Genomic DNA, 23,251 nt, shown 5'->3' with positions numbered 1-23,251 from the left:
AACATTTAAAACAAGAATCCAAGATGAACCAAAAATAAGAGAGCAGAATAAAACATGGAAACCTGTCATCTAGACAACATAACCAGACTATGGCGGAGGACACTATCAAATCCTCACCGACATGTTTCTCCTATTATGAGCAATTCGAATTCATAAAGACAGATAATTTAAACTTGCCAACCATGCATTCAACCAACTTTACAATAGAACAAAGGACTTTACCTGACAACTTTGATCTCAACTTTACTCTTAATCTCCAGAACGGTCAACCTCGATGGCAGGTTCTTCTATAACGAGAACCAAATAACTTACAATATCATTTCTTCGAAGTCCAATTCCATAGCTATCTGCCCTGGACTATCATAACCATCAGCGTTTTAATCATTTTACTTCTTATTGTTATTAGCATTTCACGTTTTAATCCTTTTACTTCTTATTGCTATTAGCATTTCGCGTTTTAATCCTTTTACTTCTTATTGTGATTAGCATTTCGCGTTTTAATCCTTTTACTTCTTATTGTTATTAGCATTTCACTTCATTCCCTCCGCAATACTTAATGTGTGACGAATAAACACAACAATGATTTTCATTTTCCCACTTTATGCATGATTCTATTTCTGATAGCATCTATTATTACTGCTATTATTGTAATCTTTCTTATTTATATATGCCTGATTTATAAAAGAATTCATTTTCGACGAACTGTACCTAGTCCCAAAACGGAAATTTCACTTAAGAGTACAATATTAGAAAAACAACCACCTGCCATTGTGGAAATTGCATTTTTTTCACGAACCTAACACAATAGGCGGATTGGTTTAAATTTATTCAATTAAGTCGGTGCTAACACACCCTCATCTTTGATGGAAATGATACCCAGTGTTGATCCTATCTTAGTTACTGGGAACAAAGTGTGAAACCACCTATCTCTTTACGACAAACATACCCTTGTATACGATCCAGTGTTATACAGTGTAGAGATGCAAAAAGCCGGCTTTTTTGAATCGATAGTTTTTTTCACATAAAAAGCCGGCTTTTGGGAAAAAAACGAGAATTTTGGAAATTTTGGCTTTTTTCATTTTCATGATTTTTCTATCTAAATAGCTTTCTTATAGTATATTCTATAGTTAGATAAGAATTCCATGACCTAAATGTTATATTTCGCTCTGAAATTCACCATCAAGATGGATGGAGCACATGTTTTACGAATTAAAGCTAAGATGAGGAATGTAGTATTTAAGGGTAATTTTAGAGCTATTTAACTTTATTTTAACTTTTGAGCTATCGACATTATTTTTCTTCTCTAAATCATTTTAGTTTGTCATCCGTGTAAAAATTAAACTTACGTTTTTCTATATATCCGTCAAAGCGTACGTTTTTAATATATCCGTCAAACTGTACTTCTACATTTCTGTTATACTGTAGCTGTGCAATGATTTAGCAATAATTTTCCGGATACAAACCTGAATACCAATTTATACAAATAATCAGTAGCGGATTTAGAAAAGTACTTTGGGAGGGGTTTTTTCTTACTAATATTTAGTTTTTCTAAACATTCGTGATTTTTATTTGACGGAAGCTTAAAGCTTATGAGTAAAGGCATAACTAATAGATTTTTCGTTTGTTTTAGACATTCCGTAACTTTGGGGAACAGGCTTCAGTCCGAAACACCGCCCCCCTAACCTTCGCAAAACCGTCACTGCTGGTAATTAGTAATAATAACGATTTAAAAACAATAAGATAGGAAGTCGGCCAACTCACAGTACATGCACTATTTCTACATTTACAGATGAAACGAAGAAAATCTTTGTCAGAATGGTCGAATGCTGGGTTGAATCCCGGACTTCCCGATAGATGCGCAAAAGCTAACCACTCAGTCATGTTTGTTGTGCAGTTGTATTTAGCTTAACTTAAATATATTCCGTAGTCCTTTTTTGGGGGGGGGTCCGTAATGATATGTTAAATCCCTCTTGTTGAAAATTCAGAAAACTTGAGGATTGGGTAAACCCGTGATGGTGGTTATATGAAACTTAACTGTAGAATTTCAAGAATATACAGAACCAAAACCTCTAGATGTGCAGCCTTTAAGTGTATCATATAAATCTAAGTATTTCTCTGTTTTATTTTAATTTTATTTTGTTTCAAAAAGAGAGTATGGAATATTTTGAAGTAAAAATACTACATACAATTTTGCTAGTTATTTGTGTATTTATTATATATATATATATATATATATAGAAATGTTTACTTTTAGGGTTGGCTGGTTTGCACCAGCTTTTTCTTTTTTAAATAACTGATTTAAACCAAAAATATAAAAAGAACGAAAAATGCGAATCGTATGAACTTCATGCTGACGTTTCCACATATCAAACCATCTGCATTACGTTTATCTATTTTTCACAATTCTTCTTTCATGCGTAAACCAAGTAGAGGTTCGGATGTCACTTTAAGCGAAAGTCTTCTCCTTGATGACCTGGTATTACGTAAGGATGTTAAGCCTAAACATATGAAACGAAACCAAATTGTATATTTCTGCATGCCTGAATGCCTGTTCTTTTATAAAGAAGCCATGGTTGCTTAAATATATTAATAGAAATTGGCAAAATTTATCGATTGTTTACGTAGTTTCCAACATTAGCTTGGATTGGACTTTCAATGATATCTACATACTAAATTTGTAATTTAATACCTCATTTTTAGCGTACCGATTATGATACGTTGACCTTTAAATTTTACATGCAAAGCAATAACAGGATTTTCCCGTTATTGTTTTACATTTAAAATAATGACGGGATTTTCCCGATGGCTAGGGCGGGAGTTTCTCAATTTAAGAAATTTACTGACCGGACTTCTTTAAGCTTATGGGACCTCTTCCAGCATAACCCCGTTGTTGCATAATAACACCAAGGCGAAACAAACTTATTTCTGTGAATATGTAATATAAATACATAAAGCAAAATATCTAAATCAAAAACCCTGGTTTAAACCAAAAAAAAAAAAAAACTGGTTTAAACTTCCTCCAAAAAGCGGGTTTTTGACATTTTCAAAAACAACAATGGTTCTTACCAACACTGCTTACTTTTGTATATAGGAGATTAAAAAATTCTTATTATATACATTGGTTAATCCTTTGGAATTCATAATGTAAATATGTTGAAGTAAAATTGTTTGAAATATCTTTTCGAAATTCATGGTTTATTTTCGAGGTTTTATATTATTGTCAGCATCAACCACTAATTAAATGACGTTTTGCGTTATAGAGCAGCGAAACAAAGTCTGCTTTATCAATTTAAAGCAGAATTTTGAAAAAGCCCAAAATTTCCCAAGCAAAAAAGCGAAGCAGAAAAAACCGAGTTTTTTTTTTCAAAAAAGCCGGTTTTTTTCCGAGCCCTTGCATCTCTAATACAGTGTCGCCTCATACTCTAGTGCTCCATTAGTTTATAGTATTTCCAGTGCTTTGTGATCAGTGTTACCAGTGTTTTCAGTGTTTGTGATCTCCTCCTCATTTAACAAACACCACCACGTATTTCAACATAAGCAGCACCAAGTAGCCGACGGATGCCGTTTCCGATTAAATACAAAGAGGACATGAAGAGTTATGTAGAGGGCACCTTCAACCCCTTCACACGCTTCGCCTGCAAAGACTGGCTATAAAAGAGAATGCATAGAGGTAGACGAAATCAGTTACCAACTGATCAGATCCTACCTGTCTCTCTAAGCTGCTCTGGGCGGGTGAGACTCTCTTAACCTCACCTCTGCGCTGTTTTGTTCAAGAGGCTTCTTACCTATATCCACACTGCTTCAGGCAGTACCCTATCTCTGCGCTGCTTCGGGCAAGAGGTTCCTTTAGATTCAGCCGCATCAGGTAGGGTCGTTCCTAACAACAATTTTAAACTTCGCGGTGCTATGGGCAAGAAGTTCAAATTATAGAGAAAACGATTATAGAGGCATTACTTATTTGTAATCTACTGTATAAACTTGTAGAAACTTTTGTAATAAAAATATGAGGAAAAAAACGTGTACCATTTCTCTACCGAGTATTACAATATTAATCAATCAGTCAAATTCCATTTGAACATTGATTATTTTCCATGTACGTTATACTTTTAGAAAAGTTAATAAAATATTTTAGATACATACCCGTCCTCAATCATCTTCGAGACTAACTTGTACATAAGCAGGTCCATCAAGATGGTCATCATCAGTATATTGAAGGCACGCAAGAATTTTTTTAACTTGATGTGGCAATACTGACACACCATAATTAGAACAAAGACAATAATTGTACCCAGTATGAGAGAGATACAATACAGTCCAATCTCGTCTGCAGTGGTCAACTCTGATCCGTAACACAGTGATGAAATGCTAGAAGAAATAATACTGTATATAAGATGGACATATTACACAATAATTAAAATACAGTGTATATACATATATACCTTGATATAAATGCCTGTAAAAAAAAAAAAAGGCCACATACATTAAAATTGCACTTAAATTAGAAGCAAGAGCGATTTGTTTTTTTAATTTTGCAATAAAAATAGAGTAGTTCGAAGAATTATTCAACCATCGTGAAAAGAATGGGAGCAATCCAGCCCAACTTAATGCCAGTCTCAAGCTTGGGAAAATGAGAAGAATTGACGTCAGGAAAGATATCCGGTCGTAAAACCTATGCCAAAACCACCATCATGGATAATCTAAATACAGCGTCAGAAAACGCTCTGATGTACATCGTTGGCAATGCGTAGAGGCTTTGTCCAACTTCTGTGAGAAATAGGCAAAGGTTACCGAGTCCATGACACACTCGGCTAAAGAAACTAGTTCATGTAATGGTAAGAGTAAGAACACGAAATATCAGGACAATGAGTAGACGGGGAAGCGAGATTGCAGAACTGATGGAAAGAAGAGAGTTGGAGATCTCGTGAGTCCAAGAAACGAGATGGAAAGGTACGTAATAAGTCAGATAACTAGGAAGTGGCTACAAGTTGATGTATAGTGGAACATATCAACAACGAAGAAACTGCGTGGAGATTGTTATTTCTAGTGGTCTCTATGGTAAGTGGGAATAGAGGAAACAACAGAGTAATTAGTATCAATTAGTATTAATGAGGTATGCCCATGTGCTCCGCAAGTAGAGTGTGAGGAGTAGGGATGCGCACGAGACGAGTCGAGACAGGATTTTGCTGACAAAGTTCGAGTCGAGACACGGCTCTTCCAATAGTAAAATATACATTTTCCGAGTCGATACATCACTTTTACAGCACATTTTCGAGACGAGACAGGCACAAATCTTGGCTCGTGCGCATCCCTAGCGAGGAGAAAGAAAATATAGAATTCTGGGCGCATTTGAACCACGAACTCCGCGAGCATCCCTGTCGAGGAAAGAGTAATTGCGGGAGGCGACTTAAATGACCATATCGGTAGAAGCAAGGAAAAGATTGTAAGAACACACAGTGACTGAGGTGTGGCAGAAAGTAACAAGGAATGAGAAAGTGTGATAGACTTTGGAACGGCATTTGATTTGGTGATTTGCAATATATTTTCAAAAGACGAAGGAGGACCTACTGACTTACAAGAGTAGTGGAAAATAAAGTAAAATCGAAGTGTCGGAAACTATCTTAAGAAAATTAAACACTGCAAAGTAACAAATGGTCAAAACCTGGCCACGTAGTGTAGAATTGTGAGAGTGGATTAGAAAATGAAATCTCTTAAGTTTTACGTCCCACGGTTATGCCGGTGAGGCTAAAGGAGACGGTGATGATGAGAGATGAGTGAAATGGTGGAATGAAGAAAGTGGGAGAAAACGGGAGAACCCCTAGAAAACCCACGAGCACGGTGTTTGTCCACCACCAAGTCCACACGGCGCGAGCTGGTATCGAACCAGGGACCCCAAGCACCGGAGGTGAACGCTCTACCACTGAGCCACCGCGCCCCCTAAAGAGTGGATTGAAATTTCGCGAGTAAATGCAATAGGTGACCACGAAATGGAGATCAGAAAATTATATGATAGAGACTGAAAGAAGAGAAATTATGCAGATCGTTCAAAGAAAATGTTCCGAAAGGAGTAAACCTGCAAGAAGAGGATGTGCAAAAATGGTGAAGGGAAAACAGCATGAACATATTAATGACCGTACAGAAGACTTCGGGTAGAACTTCAGGACAGATTCTCTTCGCAGGAAAAGAGACGTGGCGTATGAATGAGGAAATGCAGGAAGATATTGGCACAAAGAGAGATGCAAAGAAAAAGTTGGTTGTTTATTGGGAGGCTGAATAGGCAGCAAAAACGGCAATGATCAGAGCAAAAGCGCAAGCCTGGGATGATTTGATTTTCAGTTTAGCGTGCCTTTTCAGCATCGAGACTATATGAGACGTGGACCAATAGCTTAACGTGGGATCCTAACCACATGAGCTTCCGCAGGAAATGGAACTCGTGTCTCCCGTTTTTGCTGCCTATTCAGCCAAAGGCGCGTACCTAACTGATTAACTACGAATAAGCTCACAAGCCTAGTATGAAATGTATGACAAACCTTAAACACCAAGAGGAGTGAAAAAGCTATACAGGTTAGTAAAAATTGAGACAAAACAACAAAGCATATTACTCACATTAGGCAAATGAAAGATGACAGGATTTGTGCTTATCTATGAAGACAGGATCAAAGGAACATGGGCCGATCATTTCGAAAAGCTTTTAGATGAGGAAAATCCGAGGAAAGTTTCCAGTGATGAAACTCCAAATCTTGGAGCAACATACAGAACAAGCCTGGAAGAAGTAGAGAATGCTATAAGGAAAATGAACAATAGGCCCAGATAGCATACAAGTAGAAACATGTAAAATTTTGGGAGCAGAAAGTGTAGATATCGTATGAGATCTGATCCAGAAAATCTCTGAATATCCTAAGCCAGTGAAGGGATAGTATTATTGCACCTATTTTCAATGAGAAGGAAGAGTACTGGACTGTAAAAACTATAGCGGAATCAAACTAATGTCACATACGATGAAGATTTGGGAGAAAATCGTAGAACGGTGATTACAGGAAGGAACCTCAATAAGGGAAGAACAATTTGGATTTATCCTAGGAAAGAGTATAACGGACTCAGTTTTTATACTAAGACAAATTACCGAAAAAGCATCAGGGAAAACAAAAAGAAATGCATATGACCTTTTTTGTCCTGTAAAATCTTATGGAAGTGTGCTACATCAGGAAATATGAAGATATCTGAGGAAGAAAGGAGTGCCAAAGAAATACGTAAGGATAATCTAAAGTATGTATACAGAAGCTACGACCCAAGTGAGGAGTAAAGTGAGATTTTTACACCAAATCCCTGCTAAAGTTGAATTACACCAGGGCTCGCCCTTAGATCCGTACCTCTTCAACTTTGTCATGGATATTATAACTCAAAATGTGTAGGATGACTTCCCATAGTGTATGATGTTTGTCAACAATATTGTACTATGCAATAAAAATAGCAAAGATGATTAAAAGGAAAATATAGAATCAGAGGAAATCTTTGAACGATAGAGAAATAGAAATTAATAGAATGAAAACGGGATATCTCGAGTTAAACGAAAAAGGAAATGGAGAAGTAAGGCTGCAAGGAGAACAATTGAATGGTGTGAAAAACTTTAAATATTTAGGCTCATTTGCAGCAAGAATGATGATTCCGCCATAGAAATAGCACAGAAAATGTAAAAGAGATGGAAAAATTGGTGAAAACATGTGAAATTTTGTGTGACCATAGAATCACGGTAATGAATGATGGGATGATTTATAAAATAGTGTTTAAGCCAGCAACGATATAGGAAGCAGAAACATGGCCAATAAAGAAATCAAAAAAAGAAAAAGAAAAGAAAAGAAAAGATTGAATATTACTGAAATCAGAGCACTGCGTTACATATGTGAGAGAAGAATATACAGAGTGAGGAATGAGAGGTTAAGGGGAACTACTAAGGTTATAGAGATATCTAAGGATATCAAACAAAGAAGATTGCAATGGTGTGGCTATCTTATGACAAGAAGAAAACGATTGTTGTGAGAAGAAAGATGGTAAGTGAAGTAGAAGGAGACCTAGGGGGAAATTGATGTATATGGTTAAAAATGACTTCAGGAAGAAAAAAAAAGATCTAAGAAGGAAGAGCTTCAGAGACAGGCTATGTAGAAGACTCTTCGGGAACGTCGACTTCACATACATGGGAAAAGACAGACAGAGAAAGAGGAAGATGAATGTGGTTTGAAAAAAAATGACAGTCAGATGTCAACACTTAGTTAAAACGCTAAAAGAAAGCACAGCAGTATTGCGTAAATGGAGGCATTACTCGAAACATTCACCCAAGAGACGCAGTCTATCACAGACTTTAAGCAGTTTTGAAATTAACTTCATTCGTAAATTGCTTGCAGTGATAGGCGTAGTTCGAGGACGGACTGACAGATAACAGTACCATGTTAAAATGTTATATGTGGGCAGAGCAGTAGTGTAAGAACAGAGGCGTTATTCGAAACATGGTTGAAAGAAGTGAATTTGTAGCAGAACTAAGGCAGTTTCTAAATTTCCTACTGTATTATTCGTACATTGAGTGCAATGATAGGCGTGATTGAAAATTAAATGACAGGAGACTGGCTGATGGAGAAATATTATTATTATTATTATTATTATTATTATTATTATTATTATTATTATTATTATTATTATTATTATTATTATTATACTAGTTCGTTGAAATTGTCTTAAAGGGTGGTAGCTGCGAGTGCAAATAAATCATGGAACAAATGATACCTTGTTTCGATTGTAACTGAATGTGCTCTCAAACGTTAGTATATATGTAATTATCGGTATCGTGTATTTATCAGAAATCACAGAGATAAAATTAAACACCTAGACTGCCGCCATATAAAAAAAAACTTTTTGAGCCTCCCAGGCCATGAGGAATGTAGTAAGTATCATGATAATCAATATGTATTATTCTTCTGATCAAAAAATTGTGTATATTTTCTATCTAAACCAGTTTTTCCCCCCAGACTACAGGTGTTTATTATACCCGGAGGCCGTCTAAATGAAGCTACTATAAGAAACTGCTGATCAGTGTGCACACACCGTGGGCAGCTCGGCTTGAGGGGTAATATCTCTATGTACCCATACAGTGGGATGCCGGCGCCACGGTACAATACAGCGGTAGCCCATGGTGTGAGCAACACGGCAGTCTAACTGTTAACCGACATCTTCTTACTAAGATTTAAACAGTTTTCATAAAATTAATATGTACATTATATATATATATATATATATATATATATATATATATATATATATATATATATATATATATATATATATAGTGGCGGATCCAGGATATGATCAAGGGAGGGGCTAAACCATAGTTTGTCGCTTTATGCAGTGTAAAACAGGATTGAAGTCCATTTTATCCAGTGTATCCTGAGGGTCAAGGGGTAAGGGCCTCAGCCCCTATAGCTCCCCCTGGATCCTCCCTTGTATATATATATATTTAAAAATATATATATATATATATATATATATATATATATATATATATATATATAGATAGATAGATAGATAGATAGATAGATAGATAGATAGATAGATAGATAGATATAGATATAGATATAGATATAGATATAGATATAGATGCATGTATATGATCTCAAGTTTATGTTCAATAGCATCTTCCGTTCGGGAGATAAAAAAATTATGAGGTTTCTTTAAGGAATAAATACATAAAATGATTAGTATTGACGTGTTTCGTTGAATACTGCAGAAATACGAGGCACGTTCGGAAAGTAACCTCCGACTGATCAGTGTGCATGAAGTAGTTGGGGTCAGTGCTGCCATCTTTGCATAGACGTACGCAGTAGATCAGTCTGCAAACAGCCGTAGTAGAGTGAAGGTCGTCTGATCACTAGTTCCACCTTTGTAGCTTCTCAAAGTGTATTCTGCAATAGAAAACCCCGCCAAGTTCGAGGTGCGAGCTGTTTTACGTTTTCTTATGGCAAATCAACGTTCGGCAGCAGGCCAGCAGCTATTCATCGGGCACTTGATGCCGTGTATGGACCAAGTGTGATGAGTAAAAGAGTTATTCGTGAATGGGTTCGTTCATTTAAAAGTGGACGAACAAACACTCATGACGAAGAGAGAAATGACACTTCACCAACGTCACTGATGAGCTTGTTAAGAAAATTGATGCCAAAGTTCGTGAATTTCCATACGATGAATTTCCACAAATTTCCAGAACTGTGTTATAGGGTAACTGTCCCAATAATTGACAGTGTACCAGTAATTGACACTGTCGTCTTTTTTCCGACGCAACAAGACTGCGGGACTAGGTACAAGCAAATGCTGCCACCTTTTCTTCCTTTGCAGTGTTGTTAATCCCACACCACTGTTAATATTTGCCTCTAAGTAGTAGTTCTCCAAAGAAAACAGAAAATCGATGGACAGTGCAAAATAGTACTATAATAGCTGTATTAGCGAAAGAAATAAACATATTTATCCAGGTGGAAACTTACAAATCAGCTTGATAAGTTGGTAGAAAGTTATATGGTTCATTAGAATCAGATATTAGGAGATGTCAATTACTGGGTCACAAGGTGTCAATTACTGGTGAATCTCACAAATCTTGGTGTCAATTACTGGTACAATGATCAACTTTTCGTATACATATTGTAAAAAATAATAATTATTAGTCTATTATTTTTATGATGGTCTATATAGATGAAGGAAGGACGCCTTCGTACCTCTACGAGAGATCAGTAAGCCAGGCTCATTTAAAGGGTGAAGAAACTTGCAATTTGTCAAACACTGTTCTTATACTGTCAATTATTGGGACAGTTACCCTATAACATAGTAAAACAGAGGTTAGACTACAGAAAGTACTATGACTTAAGGCACAGGCGGCAGATTTTTATGCTGATGGAATTTCTAAGCTAGTGTAGAGATATGATAATTGCTTGAATGTTTATGGAAACTAAATTGAAAAATAATTCTTATTTATTTTGGTCTCTCTTTTTCAACTAATCGGATATTACCTTTCGAATGGCCTTCGTAATACAAACAATAGTAATGTAACAATCCTTTAAATTAACGAACAATCTTTATTCGTAATGTAACAATCTTTTAAATGATAATTGTATCTAATGGCAATTAACAAAAAAAGTTTTTAGACGGAAAGTAAAGTAAATAATTATCGACTATTTATGGATAGTCTTTGTAAGATCATTTACACATAAATTATAGTTTCTTTTTCTAGTGGTTTTGGTTGAACTTGAAAAAAAAAGTTAATAAAAACCTAGTTAGTTATTCGCTGGAGTTCGGAGAAGCGAAAATCCAATACGATAACGAGCGAAACGTACGTTAAAATTCAGCATTTAAGTAACGTCAAATCCCCTTTGCTTGCTGCATGATGCCGAATTGGAATTTGAAAACAAATCATATCTTAAGACTTTTCGTTTATGAAATTAACAACATAAGAATCCACAGAATATGTTAAATCTAGAGCAGGGCGCAAAATTTCGGGTCGCCAGGTCGCCATTGGCGACTAGAAATTTAGAGCTGGCGACCAGTGTTCAGTAGGAATGATTTAAGAATGCGAAAATGTACAATGACAGAACGGTTGCAATCTGTATCATCAGAGGTAGTTCTGTCCCTTCATATATTTGACAGTTTGGGCTGGCCTCCTAAAGAATAAATCCCTGAATTTGGTGTGGAAGAAATAAAACTTGTTTTTAAGTGTTTGCAACACATTTATCCAGTGAAAAAGTTTACCTTGTCTTAGTAGAATAGGCAGAATATAAACTTTTGTTTCCTTCATTGACGTTGAATCAACAACTGAAAAGATTTATAGTGAAAACTTCATTACGAGATCCCAAATTTGCTTCCAATTGTCACATTTTGTGCAGTTTTATCCGAAGTACAGCTTCATGTGAAAGAGGCTTCAGCGGTCTAAACAGTTAAGACTACCTACAGGAATTCACTGGATGATTTGCTGACAATTTCCAACAATGGACCTTCACTTAAGGACTTTGATCAGCTGGTACTTCAGTGTAGAGAGAGAGCGCTATATAAACGTGAATTCTTAAGGTAAGATAGTTTTTAACACGTATATGAATTGTCCAATTCAAAATTGATTATCCTGAATCTAATTGTCTGGTTTTGAAAATTTATGCTCTGATGTAATCTCTTTCTTTGTCAAACCAAGGCCGTGGAGGAGGGGGGAGGAAGGGAGGATCTATCATAATTTTTACGTTAGAGATACTAGCGACCATCATTTTTGGATTGGCGAGGATGTCTGACTTTGAAAGTTTGCACCCTGACCTGGAGTATACGGATTTAAATTCATAATAATTATCTAATATTTTAAGATAACATGTACTTACCATAAGTTTGGGTAAATCTTAACCAGTATAAAGTATATTGTGTGAATGATGAGGCCAACAGCGACAGAAGACAGGAATACGTTCAGAAATATCATAAGCCTAGCTCGATTCAAACTGAGTAGAAGCTTTATTATCACATAACAACACGAAATCACCATAAATATCACAACGCACAATTGAAATATAGTGTAAAGATCCATAGTTACCATGTTGTCCTCCTGAAATAAAAGTCAAATAATAATCTGTACATTAATTAATGGCATTTAGTATCTATAATATTTCATTATCTAAAAAATATTGATCATTTCGAAGTCTAAATTGAAAATACATTTATTGTGATTTAAAAATCACATACACTGAAAAAAACGTATGTAGCGCACGTAAAAACGTAGGTTACATGTATAAATCCTGTAGTTTTGTACTTAACGTACAGCAAATGTATAACTGAGAAAGTATATTTTATACATAGAGTAGGAAGCGTATAGATGGCGCAGGGGGGACAGATGGCGCATCACGTGACCAACACAGAACGAATACTGTGTTAGAAGAATGAGTAACACTTCTTCTTTCTTATCGCCCCGGGATTCAGGATTTAGATTTCTGGGCTTTCGGCATCTAAGGCCATTTAGCCCGTCACGATTTGAGGGATGAGTCCCTCGGTGAGCACACAATCGGGGGAAAGGGAAGGAAGAAAGAATTGGGGAAGGAAGGAAGCGGTCTGGAACCTATAAGTTAGGTACCACCCAGGCATTTGCCTGGTGTCAATGAGGAAAATCCAAGAAAACCTCATTCAGGGTGGCTGGCCTGAAAAAGCGTGTTACACTTTTTCAATCGAGTGACCCCACCGGGAATCGAACCCGGGACCGATTTGTCATCGTTCCCATCTTTGCTTGTCATGTATGACAGTTCTACTGGTGACAACGAAAATGAATGTTTTCAGTGCCTAGAACTGTATGTAGAAACTACATCCAACGCAGAGAGGATACAATGTGTTATGTGCGCAAGGTGGCTACAAGAAACATGCCCAGTGTACTCAGATAAGTGTTCTCCTTATGGACGAATACTAAACAAGAAACTACAGGCTACCAGAAAGAATGTGTAAGGTTATAAACTTTTTTTTTTGTTTGACATTCTCTCTCCGCCATCTTACTCACCCCGATGCGCCATCTATCCCACCTGGGTGGGACAGATGGCCAAAATCTTCAATTTTTTGGATGTAAAATGATGTTAAGTGGCTGTCAAAAACTTAGTTAATGTGTATTTCTATTGTTCATTAATGATTGAAATTACATGTAATCTGTCTTTGAAGTACATTAAAACGTAAATATTTAATTTTCCTCCGTTGTTTTAAAAAATGCCCCACCCTTATCCTACTTTCCGTATAAGTATTCCGAATGAACGTGCTTTCCTTACGAAGGAAAGAACTGTAGGTGATCGGGATCTCACATACAGACACACGTAACATATAGCTTACGTATGTAACATATGTGTACATATATAATATACTTAAGACTGTTAGATGTCAGACATCCTGCAACACATGCTGTAACATCTAAGGGCAGTGGGTCCGTATGTAGCATATGGATAACGTATGCTTCGTACTGATTTCTATAGTAATCATAAGGATTCCGTATATTTTATAATATACCGCTGTCCGGATTACGGATTTTTCTCAGTGTATGCGCAATATTGTTCGACGATCTTCCATCTTTCGGGGAACACCATAATGTCGTTGGTATATGTGAGTTCTGTGAAACATCTGTGGTTTCTGGTCAAGAAATTGTGATTACGTAGTTTCTACATGCCTCTTTTGAAGCTAACTTAACACCTTTCAGGGACTTTTGCAGAGATCGAAACAAATTATAATCTGACGGTGCCAAGTCTGGATATACAGAGCATGCATTGAAACCTCCCAATCAAGTTCTCTAAAAAATGATGGGTCTTCAATGATGTATGCGGTCTGGTGTCAGCGTGGTATACGACACTATTTTTGTTGACTAGTTCCGGCCAGGGGTAAAAGTGGATCTGAAAAAAATAGAAGGACGGATGACATCACACCGTCTCCCGTGCCTACCTTTGCCCATTGTATTTTATAGGAAGTGGAGAGACACCACAGACAAGAGCGCCCATCAGGGGGGGTAAGGTGGAGCGCTCGTCTCCCTAGAGGAAATTGTATTTCGGAAGATCGAAAACCCAATAGAAATTTTAGAATAGATACCGCAAAATTTGAAACTAATTTCAAATGTCGCTTATATTTGCCCCCCGCCCCTTGGAAACCACAACATGGGCGCCCTTGGTCACAGATATTTTTGGAAGTGGGGTAACGGTATCCTCCCGAGTTCCCCCTCATTTTTACCCCCTGATTCCGGCTGTTTCTTTTGAATTGCTAGATGCACTCGCGTTAATTGTCAACAGCACAAGTCTGAGTCTACCGTTCTGCCCGACGGCAGCCCCTCAAAATCCACGATGCCATACTGCCCTGTCGCGACAAAACGCTGTAACTTTGGCGGAGCAGTTTTGAGAAAAAGAGCCGTAAAGTCGCCACAGACCGGCTAATTTCCTACTTACATCGAAATTCTCTTTGGTATATTTTCAAAAGTATTTGACTCAGCTCAATGCTGGGTCTGGTGAACATAAATATCGGTGGCGGGAAATTCAAAAATGCTTATAGCGACAAAACAATGTAACTCAAGTTACAGCGTTTTGTCGCGACACGGCAGAGTATGGACTTTATCACTGACTGTGAAGCTTCTCGCTTCGATCATGATCTTTTACGCCCATTGTTGTCGTAGGTTATCCATATTTCGTTACTCGTGAGTAACAGCTTCAGAAATGGCTTTGAGTTCGTTACAGTTCAGTAGAGATTTGCAAATAGAATTTCGATCGAAGCCGGTAGCCAAACCTCCCTCTATAAAATTTGTTGTGTAAGTACCATAGCATTCTGAAACATGTTTTTGGATAGTGCACATACTAGTTTCTAAGTGAAGTTTTGACCTGCCTATGATAGGTCCTACAGTTTTGGGGCTATGGACCTTTAAAGTTCATTTTTTTAATATTTTCGGCATCCTATAACTCCGAAAGGAAACATTTGTGCACCCAGGTTTGCCTATACTTTCTCTTATCTTGGTATCAGGAGTCACCTCCCAAACGTCGTCGGTATTGTTTTGAAACACCCTATATACAGGAGTTTTGATTGGTTAACCAAATTTCTTTTAAAATCCATCAAAATTAGGATGGGACACCTTTGAACTCCTGCCAAAATGTAACTAAACCTTCCGAAATGTCGATCAAAGCATTAAAATGTATGCTTACAAACCATAAAAGGAAGTTAAAATAGATGGTCTATGCGTGTACCCTTTCCAAAACTGACGTGAGTCAACTGAAATTTAGATAGAACAATTAAAATTTACATTCAGTAAATTTGCCATAATTTGAATGAATCCTGATTGTCGCATATCTATAACTGTCTTATTGTAAGAATATAATTTGTTAATGATTTTGCAGGGTACTTAATACTGATACTTTGTGTATAATCGAAAAATGTATATTTGTGGTAAATTTCATAGGAAAAGAATTATAATTACGAAAATTAGAATGAGTCAAACAAAATGTTGCTAAATGGACAAGAAAGTTTTATTTTCATTTTATTGTTCTTATTTACTGCTCTTTTGACATGAAATTTTCCACATACATGTCTTTGCTGATTATACACATACTAACATTATAAGAAATACCGGGCAAATCCGCTATCAAATTATATTCCTACAACAACATATTTATAAACATCCGACAATCATTTTGGACATGAGTGTACCCTTGCCAATTCAGGTGGGCAAACCGAAATCCGTATAGAAGAATTAAAGTTTATTTACAGTAACAAAAATAAGGTAAAAATAGTTTCTAAATCAGGTGGGGTCATTTGTGCATCCGAACCAAAATTTAATTGAGACAATCAAGATTTGGAAGAACAATTAAAAATTAAACTTGTACGACATAAAAGAACAAAATTGTCATATTTGGGTGGACCATGTATACACCCGGCCAAAATTTATGTGGTTAAATCAATTTTTTGGAAACAAGTATTTTTTTTTTACATAGAAGTAAGAAACAGAAAACAAAAAAAAATCAAAATTAGGATGGAAAGTCTATCCTAACCTATGAGTCCTTGCCAAAATTTAAGTGTACCTTCCGAAATTTCGGCCAAAAAATTAAAATTTATACATATCTCGTTTAAGTAACACTTTGATAGGTCATGCGTGCCCCACTGTAGAAATTTAGGTGAAGGACCCGAAATTTGGATAGAATAATTATAATGTATAGGCCTACATGTATACCATAATGAAACAACAAAACTGTAAAAAAAAAAAAAAAAAAAAGGATTCTTTTATACCTCTGCCAAAGCTGTGGAATAATTGAAATTTGGATAAAACTATTAAAATTTGTACGTAGAAGATATAGTGATCATAATTTGGATGAACTATATATCCACCATGCCAAAATTAAGTGGCGCAACCGAAATGTGAATAGGAAGATTAAAACTTACCTATACGTAGAATAAATAGAAACAACAAAACTGAAAAAAAAATGACTGGGCCATGCATGAATCTCTGTCAACCTTTAAGGGAAGCATGGTGGCTCATTGGTAGAGCGCCTACCTCTGGTGCGTGGGGTATCTGGTTCGATTGCCGACCAAGTAAGTTTGTGTTGGACAACATCGTGTCCAAGTGTTTCCTCAGGGTAAACCAGTATCCTCCCACTTTCTCATTCCACCAATTATTCCATTATCATTCACTTGCCTTAATCATTCGTTTCCCTTAGCCCAGTGTTTCTCAACCGCTATGTTACGACTAGTGCTCTCAAACGGGTCGGGTCAGCTCGAGTCGGGTTACGGGTCGGGTCAACTCGGGTCGGGTTGTCGGGTCGGGTCAGCTCGGGTCGGGTTGTCGGGTCAGGGTACTCGGGTTCGGTCAGTCGGGTCAGCTCGGGTCGAGTCAATCGGATCGGATCACGGGTCGGGTCGGGTCAGGTCAGTCAATTCTGGCCATGGGTCGGGTCGGGTCGGTCTTCAACCCGACCCGTTGAGAGCACTAGCTACGACACATTGGTGTGTCGTGAATACATGTCAGGTGTGTCGCGAATGTATCTTAGGTGTGTCGCAAGATTTTTAATGTCTTCCAAGATCTTCACCAAAATAAATTGTCTTTAGAAGAAAATAAAAATTTATCGCCAATCGTCTTGATTTCAAAAAACACTGGACACACAAAAGTAATTTCAACAACACGATTCTTGGTGTATTCTTACAGGTTAAAGTCACAAGAATTATGCTAATATGTTTCTATTCAAGAATCTTACGTAATTTGCTTGTGGGATTTGTATCTCAAAGTCATTCCTTAATTTTTTTTTAAATGTATGTATTTTTAAGTGTTTACTTTTTTTTTTTTTTTTTTGCATCTAGGGAAAAAGATCACATGGAGAGGTATAGCGAAAGTTTGAAACGCCTTTGGTGTGCCCCAAAGAAAAAAGGTTGAGAAACGCTGCTTTAGCCTAAAGGGCATAATCCTGGAACGTTAAACTGAAAGATTTCCATTTTTTCTGCCAACTTTTAGATGAACGAACCGAAATTTGGGTGAAGCAATTAAAATTTATACACAGCAACCATAAGAAGTGTAAATTCGTGTGGATTCTATCTCCATCCATGTCAAATTTAGGTGAACTAACTGAAATTTGGGTGTAACAAAGTGTATGCGAATAGCAATAAAAGAAATAGAAAAATGCGCCATCGTCATGTGTAGGATCTCTGCCAACATTTAGCTGATCAATTGATTCATTGATTTGATTTCGTTTAGCGTCTGTTTTAACAGCGAAGCTATATGAGACGTGGACCTGCAGCTTAATGTGGAATCCGAAACACATAAGCTCCTGCCGGGAATCCAACCCGGGTCTCCCTAGCCAAAGGTGCGTGCGGTAATCGCTTAGCCACGAGAGAGCTCAGGTGGTCAACCGAATTTTAGATGAAACAATTTAAATTTTACGTAGAAAAAAATAGCAAACCAAAAAAATTGTCTAAATTTTGGGTAGCACATGATATACCTCTCCCAAAAATTTAGGTGGGCAAACCGAAATTTCGGTTACAACAAGCTCTAAAACAAAACAACGTTCAAACTTTACGTTTACTATATGTTCATCGCTGCCAAAATTTAAGTGGGATGACGTAAATGTGGATTCAACATTTAACTTATAATCTACAGAGTTAATCAAAAGTCAAAAACCATAGACTCATGCCAATGAGAGTGGCCTCGTGTATCGTAGTCGCTATCGCTGTAGCCTTTGGTGTGAGCGGTCCCAGATTCGATTTCCGGTGGGGATACTCGGTAGAAACCTTTTTCTGCCCAGCCATACTCAGTGAGGTTTTCTTGGATTTTTCTCATTCACACCAGGCAAATGCCTTGATGGTACCTAGCATACATGTCCCCTGTGACCGCTGAGAGACGTCATCCCACATACATGACGGGCTAACATGCTCGTAGATGCCGAAAGCCCAGAAATCTAAATCCTAGATCATGTCAATGAGAGCAAAACTTAGTTTTTGCAAACTGATTCCGAAAGTGGAAACATCGAACCATCATTGGATAAAAATATAATATTAAATAGGTAGACATTATAATTATAATAATTAGGGCAACTCAAAAGCATAAAAAGCATAACAGCAATTTACACATATGGTTGGTACCTTGAACATGGTCGTGGCTGTCTAAGGGTCCAGAAGAAACTAAATTTAGAAGCATAATGAAGCAAAATTTTGGAAAATAAAGCATAAAGCATAATTGAAAATATATAGCACAATTCTTGGAAAATTCTGTTTTACTGCAAGTTTAACACTGCAGTGGTCGCGCGTTCTACTATTGTAGAACAGGTGTTTTATTTTTAGAACCGTGAGCAATTGGCAACACACTCGGCCATGAGCGGCTATGTACCTTTCTCAGCCAACCTTCTGTACATTCTAGTCCTGTTTCAGCTCTTGTTCTTGCACCTGCTCCGATTTGTTACATGATTTTCATTAGTGTTCTACTATTGTAGATCGCGCGACTATTGGCGTACTAGTTTGTTTCCTATTAGTGATTTATTTCGTTTTACATTTTCACGTTAATTTTGCGGAATACGTCCATGTATATATTTGAAATGTCAGAGTATGAAAGAGTACAGGTGCGTCTTTGGTTAGAAGAGGCAGAAAGTGACGGTGAAAGTGTATTCGGGATTGAAGACATGGATAAGCTCGAGGAAGATTTTGTTGAAGAAACAGTTGAGTGCAGTGATACCGAAGGTGTACGAGACAATATACCGGAAGAAGAAAATATTCCAGTGCAAGCCAGTCTTGAAGTCATGGGTCCTGACACACCACCTTCTCTCGAGACACGTGCGTTTTCTATCTTAGAGATAAAAATGTAGAACATCCTCGCTGGTACGTAGATTCCATAATGCCAAGAAACTCACGAACTCCCAATTTGAATACCAACTTTTCTTAGGCTTGTTCCTCATAATTTTTATGCCTAATTCGTGGTGAACTGATGATGAACATAGCTGGTTTAATGCTCTTAACATATTTAGTGAAATAAGAACGATGAGAATGTCAGACGTTATAATTTCCTACACGATCTAGCTTTTGAGTTGCCAAAACCAGCAATAAACGAACGTTTAGCCATGGAATCCTTGCCAAAAGAGCATCGATGCAAAGGAAGACTTTCTGCTGGGCTTCAGCGAAGCCGTTTCATTACCACAAGACAGAGCTTCCGTGGTAGGAAAATGTTACCATTGGGGCTGTTATCCCAACAAGTCAACAAGAAAAAACTTATAGAAAACTATGGGTGTGTCCAGACCAAGAGGAAAGCGTGTGTGACTATTGCTTGGAGTAGACAATCATTCAGAAAAAGTACATCAATATACCTATATGATCTATCATAGAAGAAGGTTTATGCTGTTATTTCAACACTTTCACCTAAATACTTATTCCGTCTTCTGTTCAACATTGGTATATTTTAAATAAGATGTACCAAATTTTTAGTTTTGTCAATATTGTTGTTTTAATGAAACAAAATAATTTAAAACTATTATGAAACCTATGTAATACTATAACTAACATAACCAAGACCCAATATTGCTAAAAGTCATAGCAGTACAGAAAAATACTGATGTTCTACAATAGTAGAACGCGCGACCACTCACGTAAGTGTGGAGGGCGCGACCAACGCAGTGTTAACATACTGTATTAATATTTTTTTAAAACCAATATTTACAATGCAAAATCATTGAGAACATAACAATGCAACAATGAAAAGCTTATTTTTATTTCTCTAAACTTTTCGGTGTAATACTTTGATGTGGAGAAAAGAAAAGAGGGGAAAAAAGAGGAAAACTTACCGCCAACAATGAATAGTACACAAGAACTCGAAACTATATAGTTATGTGTACCTTGAACTTGAGCACTTTTTCTACTTTTTAGTGGAATCTTTTACTTTTTCTTTCTGTATGTGTGCACCTCTAAGACGCACAAAAGAGATTTTAAAAAAAACTGACTCGAATAAAGCATATCTCTTTACGGTGCATTAAATAGAAAGTTTATTAAATATGAAAGAAACTGGTTGCATAAAATATTAATAAATAGATCAAAATATCTAGAATATTTAATCTATAGTAAATATTGTACATTATAGACGCTTAAACAATAAAGCATATTAAAGCATAATTTGGAAAAAATAAAGCATAATATTCGTTGCTATACTAATAATGTATCTGAAAATTAATTAGTAAGTGCATTTCCTTTCTCTCTCTCTCTCTCTATTATATATATATATATATATATATATATATATATATATATATATATATATATATATATATATATATATATATATATATATACCGGGCTTGAAAAATCTTGCTTGCAAGTACTAACCAACTAAAAAATTTTACTAGCCAGACCAGTTTGCAGTCACAGTGTTCATACTCGCCAAATGTATTTTACTTGCTGTGACTTTACTCGCCAAGTAAAAAAATATTCACTAGCGAGCAAGAAGGTGGATTTTGCAAGCCCTACCAAAAACAGGTATCCATAGCCTATTTAGCATATTGCAGGAACAGAAACCTATAAGTCAATTAAATGTAAATAACATACTGTATGCACTATTTGTCTATAATATCAGAATAGTAGATTCTACTCCGCAAAGCGTATACACTAACATCCTTAACTCAATTTCGACCAAAAACTGACATTTCGCCATCCTTCCTTGTGATCTTTAAATGTTAGTGTTAAATCTCGTTTTATGAACTAACATTCTATAATAAAAAAGGAAGTGTGACAAACCTTTGATATCTGCCTATTCCTCCCTAATTAAATCGCCAATTTCCTGTCACCACTTTATCTTTCCCAATGGCGTTGATTGGTCCCCAGATGGTTCCACGACTTGCTAGAGTAGAAATAGAAACATGTAAATATACTCGTCTATTTTTAATGTTTTACAACCAGAACATGTAAGAAATAAAAAGGAAACTATTAATACGTGTTAAAATAATTACTGTAATAATAATAGCTTTCACATAACTATTTGTCTCTTTTCTTTTTCCAAATTATTAGGCTTTTGAACATATTTTTGTTAGGCTTTTGTATATCGCTAAATTGGACGCGCTCCTTGTAGGGTAATGGCTAGTAGGCCTCTCCAGGTCCCACCTCCAAATGGTACAGAGTTTTCAGCAGCAGTTGGGAAGCCATTTTGATTCAGAGAGAACGAATGCTGGTCTGGAAAAGCCAGAAAAAACTGAACCCATATTACTTAAGAACTTTTGGTTTGAAAGTCGTTCATACTGCCCCAAACTAGATAACTTAATACTGCAATAATCTGGTCAACAAAAACCGAAAACATTTTTTATTTTTATCTTTGCATTGGCATAAAGTTTAATTTTAAAAATGCATTATAGAAGTAATGTTAATAAGGTTAAAACTTGATTTATAAGTTTACTTATCCGTAAAAGAATTGTTCCGTTTGCAGTATTAACTTCCTAAATCGTTAATTCTTCAGTTAAATCAAATAATCGTAGTACAACATTTCAATTCTTACTTACATAGCATCTAAACAATAATGTCAATACAAAAACATTCTAAGATTTTCTTTTAAAAAAAATATGAATAACGCCTTAACAATATTTCTAGCTCTATAATTTCATACTAAGAATATACTGTATATTTAAGTATTATTCTGAAATATTTTCCTTTGTGAAAAAATGAAATCATACCCACACACACACACACACATACAAAATGGCAACTGTAGACACACTCATACACATTCATCCCCTCCCTCTCTCTCTCTTCCATACTCATAACACATACTGAATTAGGAGCACTCACCTTTTCGATGTCTGCTTCTGTCACAAGCATCAGATCAAATGATTTTGTTCGAAGTCGTCCCTCCATTTATAAAGTCTACTCTTAGTTTGTAATGAGGCTTCGCGCATGCGCAGTTTGAATTAATGTTGTCCTCTGAAGATGATGCTATGCTTCGAAGATCATCGAGAAGTTACGCCTGGTACATTACGCCACCGGTCTAATATATCATAGCGACATTTCTTTGTGACGCATATCCTGTTTTTACATTGTTCGAATTTCCTGGAGTTGTTTACTCGATGCTGTTTTCGACACAACAACTTATGTCCGAACGTAGGAAAGAATGCACATAAAAGTCAATAAGATACACACAATGCAAGGATTATGTTACAAAAACGTCGCAAAAGAATGTAAGCCTAATATTACGGATGTACGAAAAAATGTAAATTATTGTGTTGAATAACGTCTTAACAATACGGCCATTGTTAAAAAC

At 36.4% G+C, this 23,251-nt stretch overlaps 1 protein-coding gene across 3 annotated transcripts in view; it reads right to left on the bottom strand.

The window, feature by feature from the left end:
• The window catches only part of LOC145671017 (uncharacterized), a 33,463-nt gene extending 10,212 nt beyond the window's left edge, over window positions 1-23,251 (bottom strand). The window contains exons 1-4 of one of the 3 annotated variants that reach the window (XM_081739673.1): window positions 22,783-23,251; window positions 21,755-21,844; window positions 12,384-12,601; window positions 4,141-4,365 (exon numbers count right to left, since the gene is read on the bottom strand). In XM_081739673.1, the coding sequence (XP_081595799.1) occupies window positions 4,141-4,365; window positions 12,384-12,592 (434 nt within the window). In that variant the 5' untranslated portion in view covers window positions 12,593-12,601; window positions 21,755-21,844; window positions 22,783-23,251. Of the gene's footprint in view, window positions 1-4,140; window positions 4,366-12,383; window positions 12,602-21,741; window positions 21,845-22,782 lie in introns of all 3 variants that reach the window. The other 2 variants (XM_081739672.1, XM_081739674.1) reach the window with 2 other exon arrangements.

This window comes from Thermobia domestica, chromosome 15 (genome assembly GCF_964235325.1).
Source record: "Thermobia domestica chromosome 15, izTheDome1.hap1.1, whole genome shotgun sequence".
NCBI classification, from domain to species: Eukaryota; Metazoa; Arthropoda; class Insecta; order Zygentoma; family Lepismatidae; genus Thermobia; species Thermobia domestica.
Note: the sequence above shows the minus strand (reverse complement) of the source record. Positions and strands in the feature narration are given on the sequence as shown.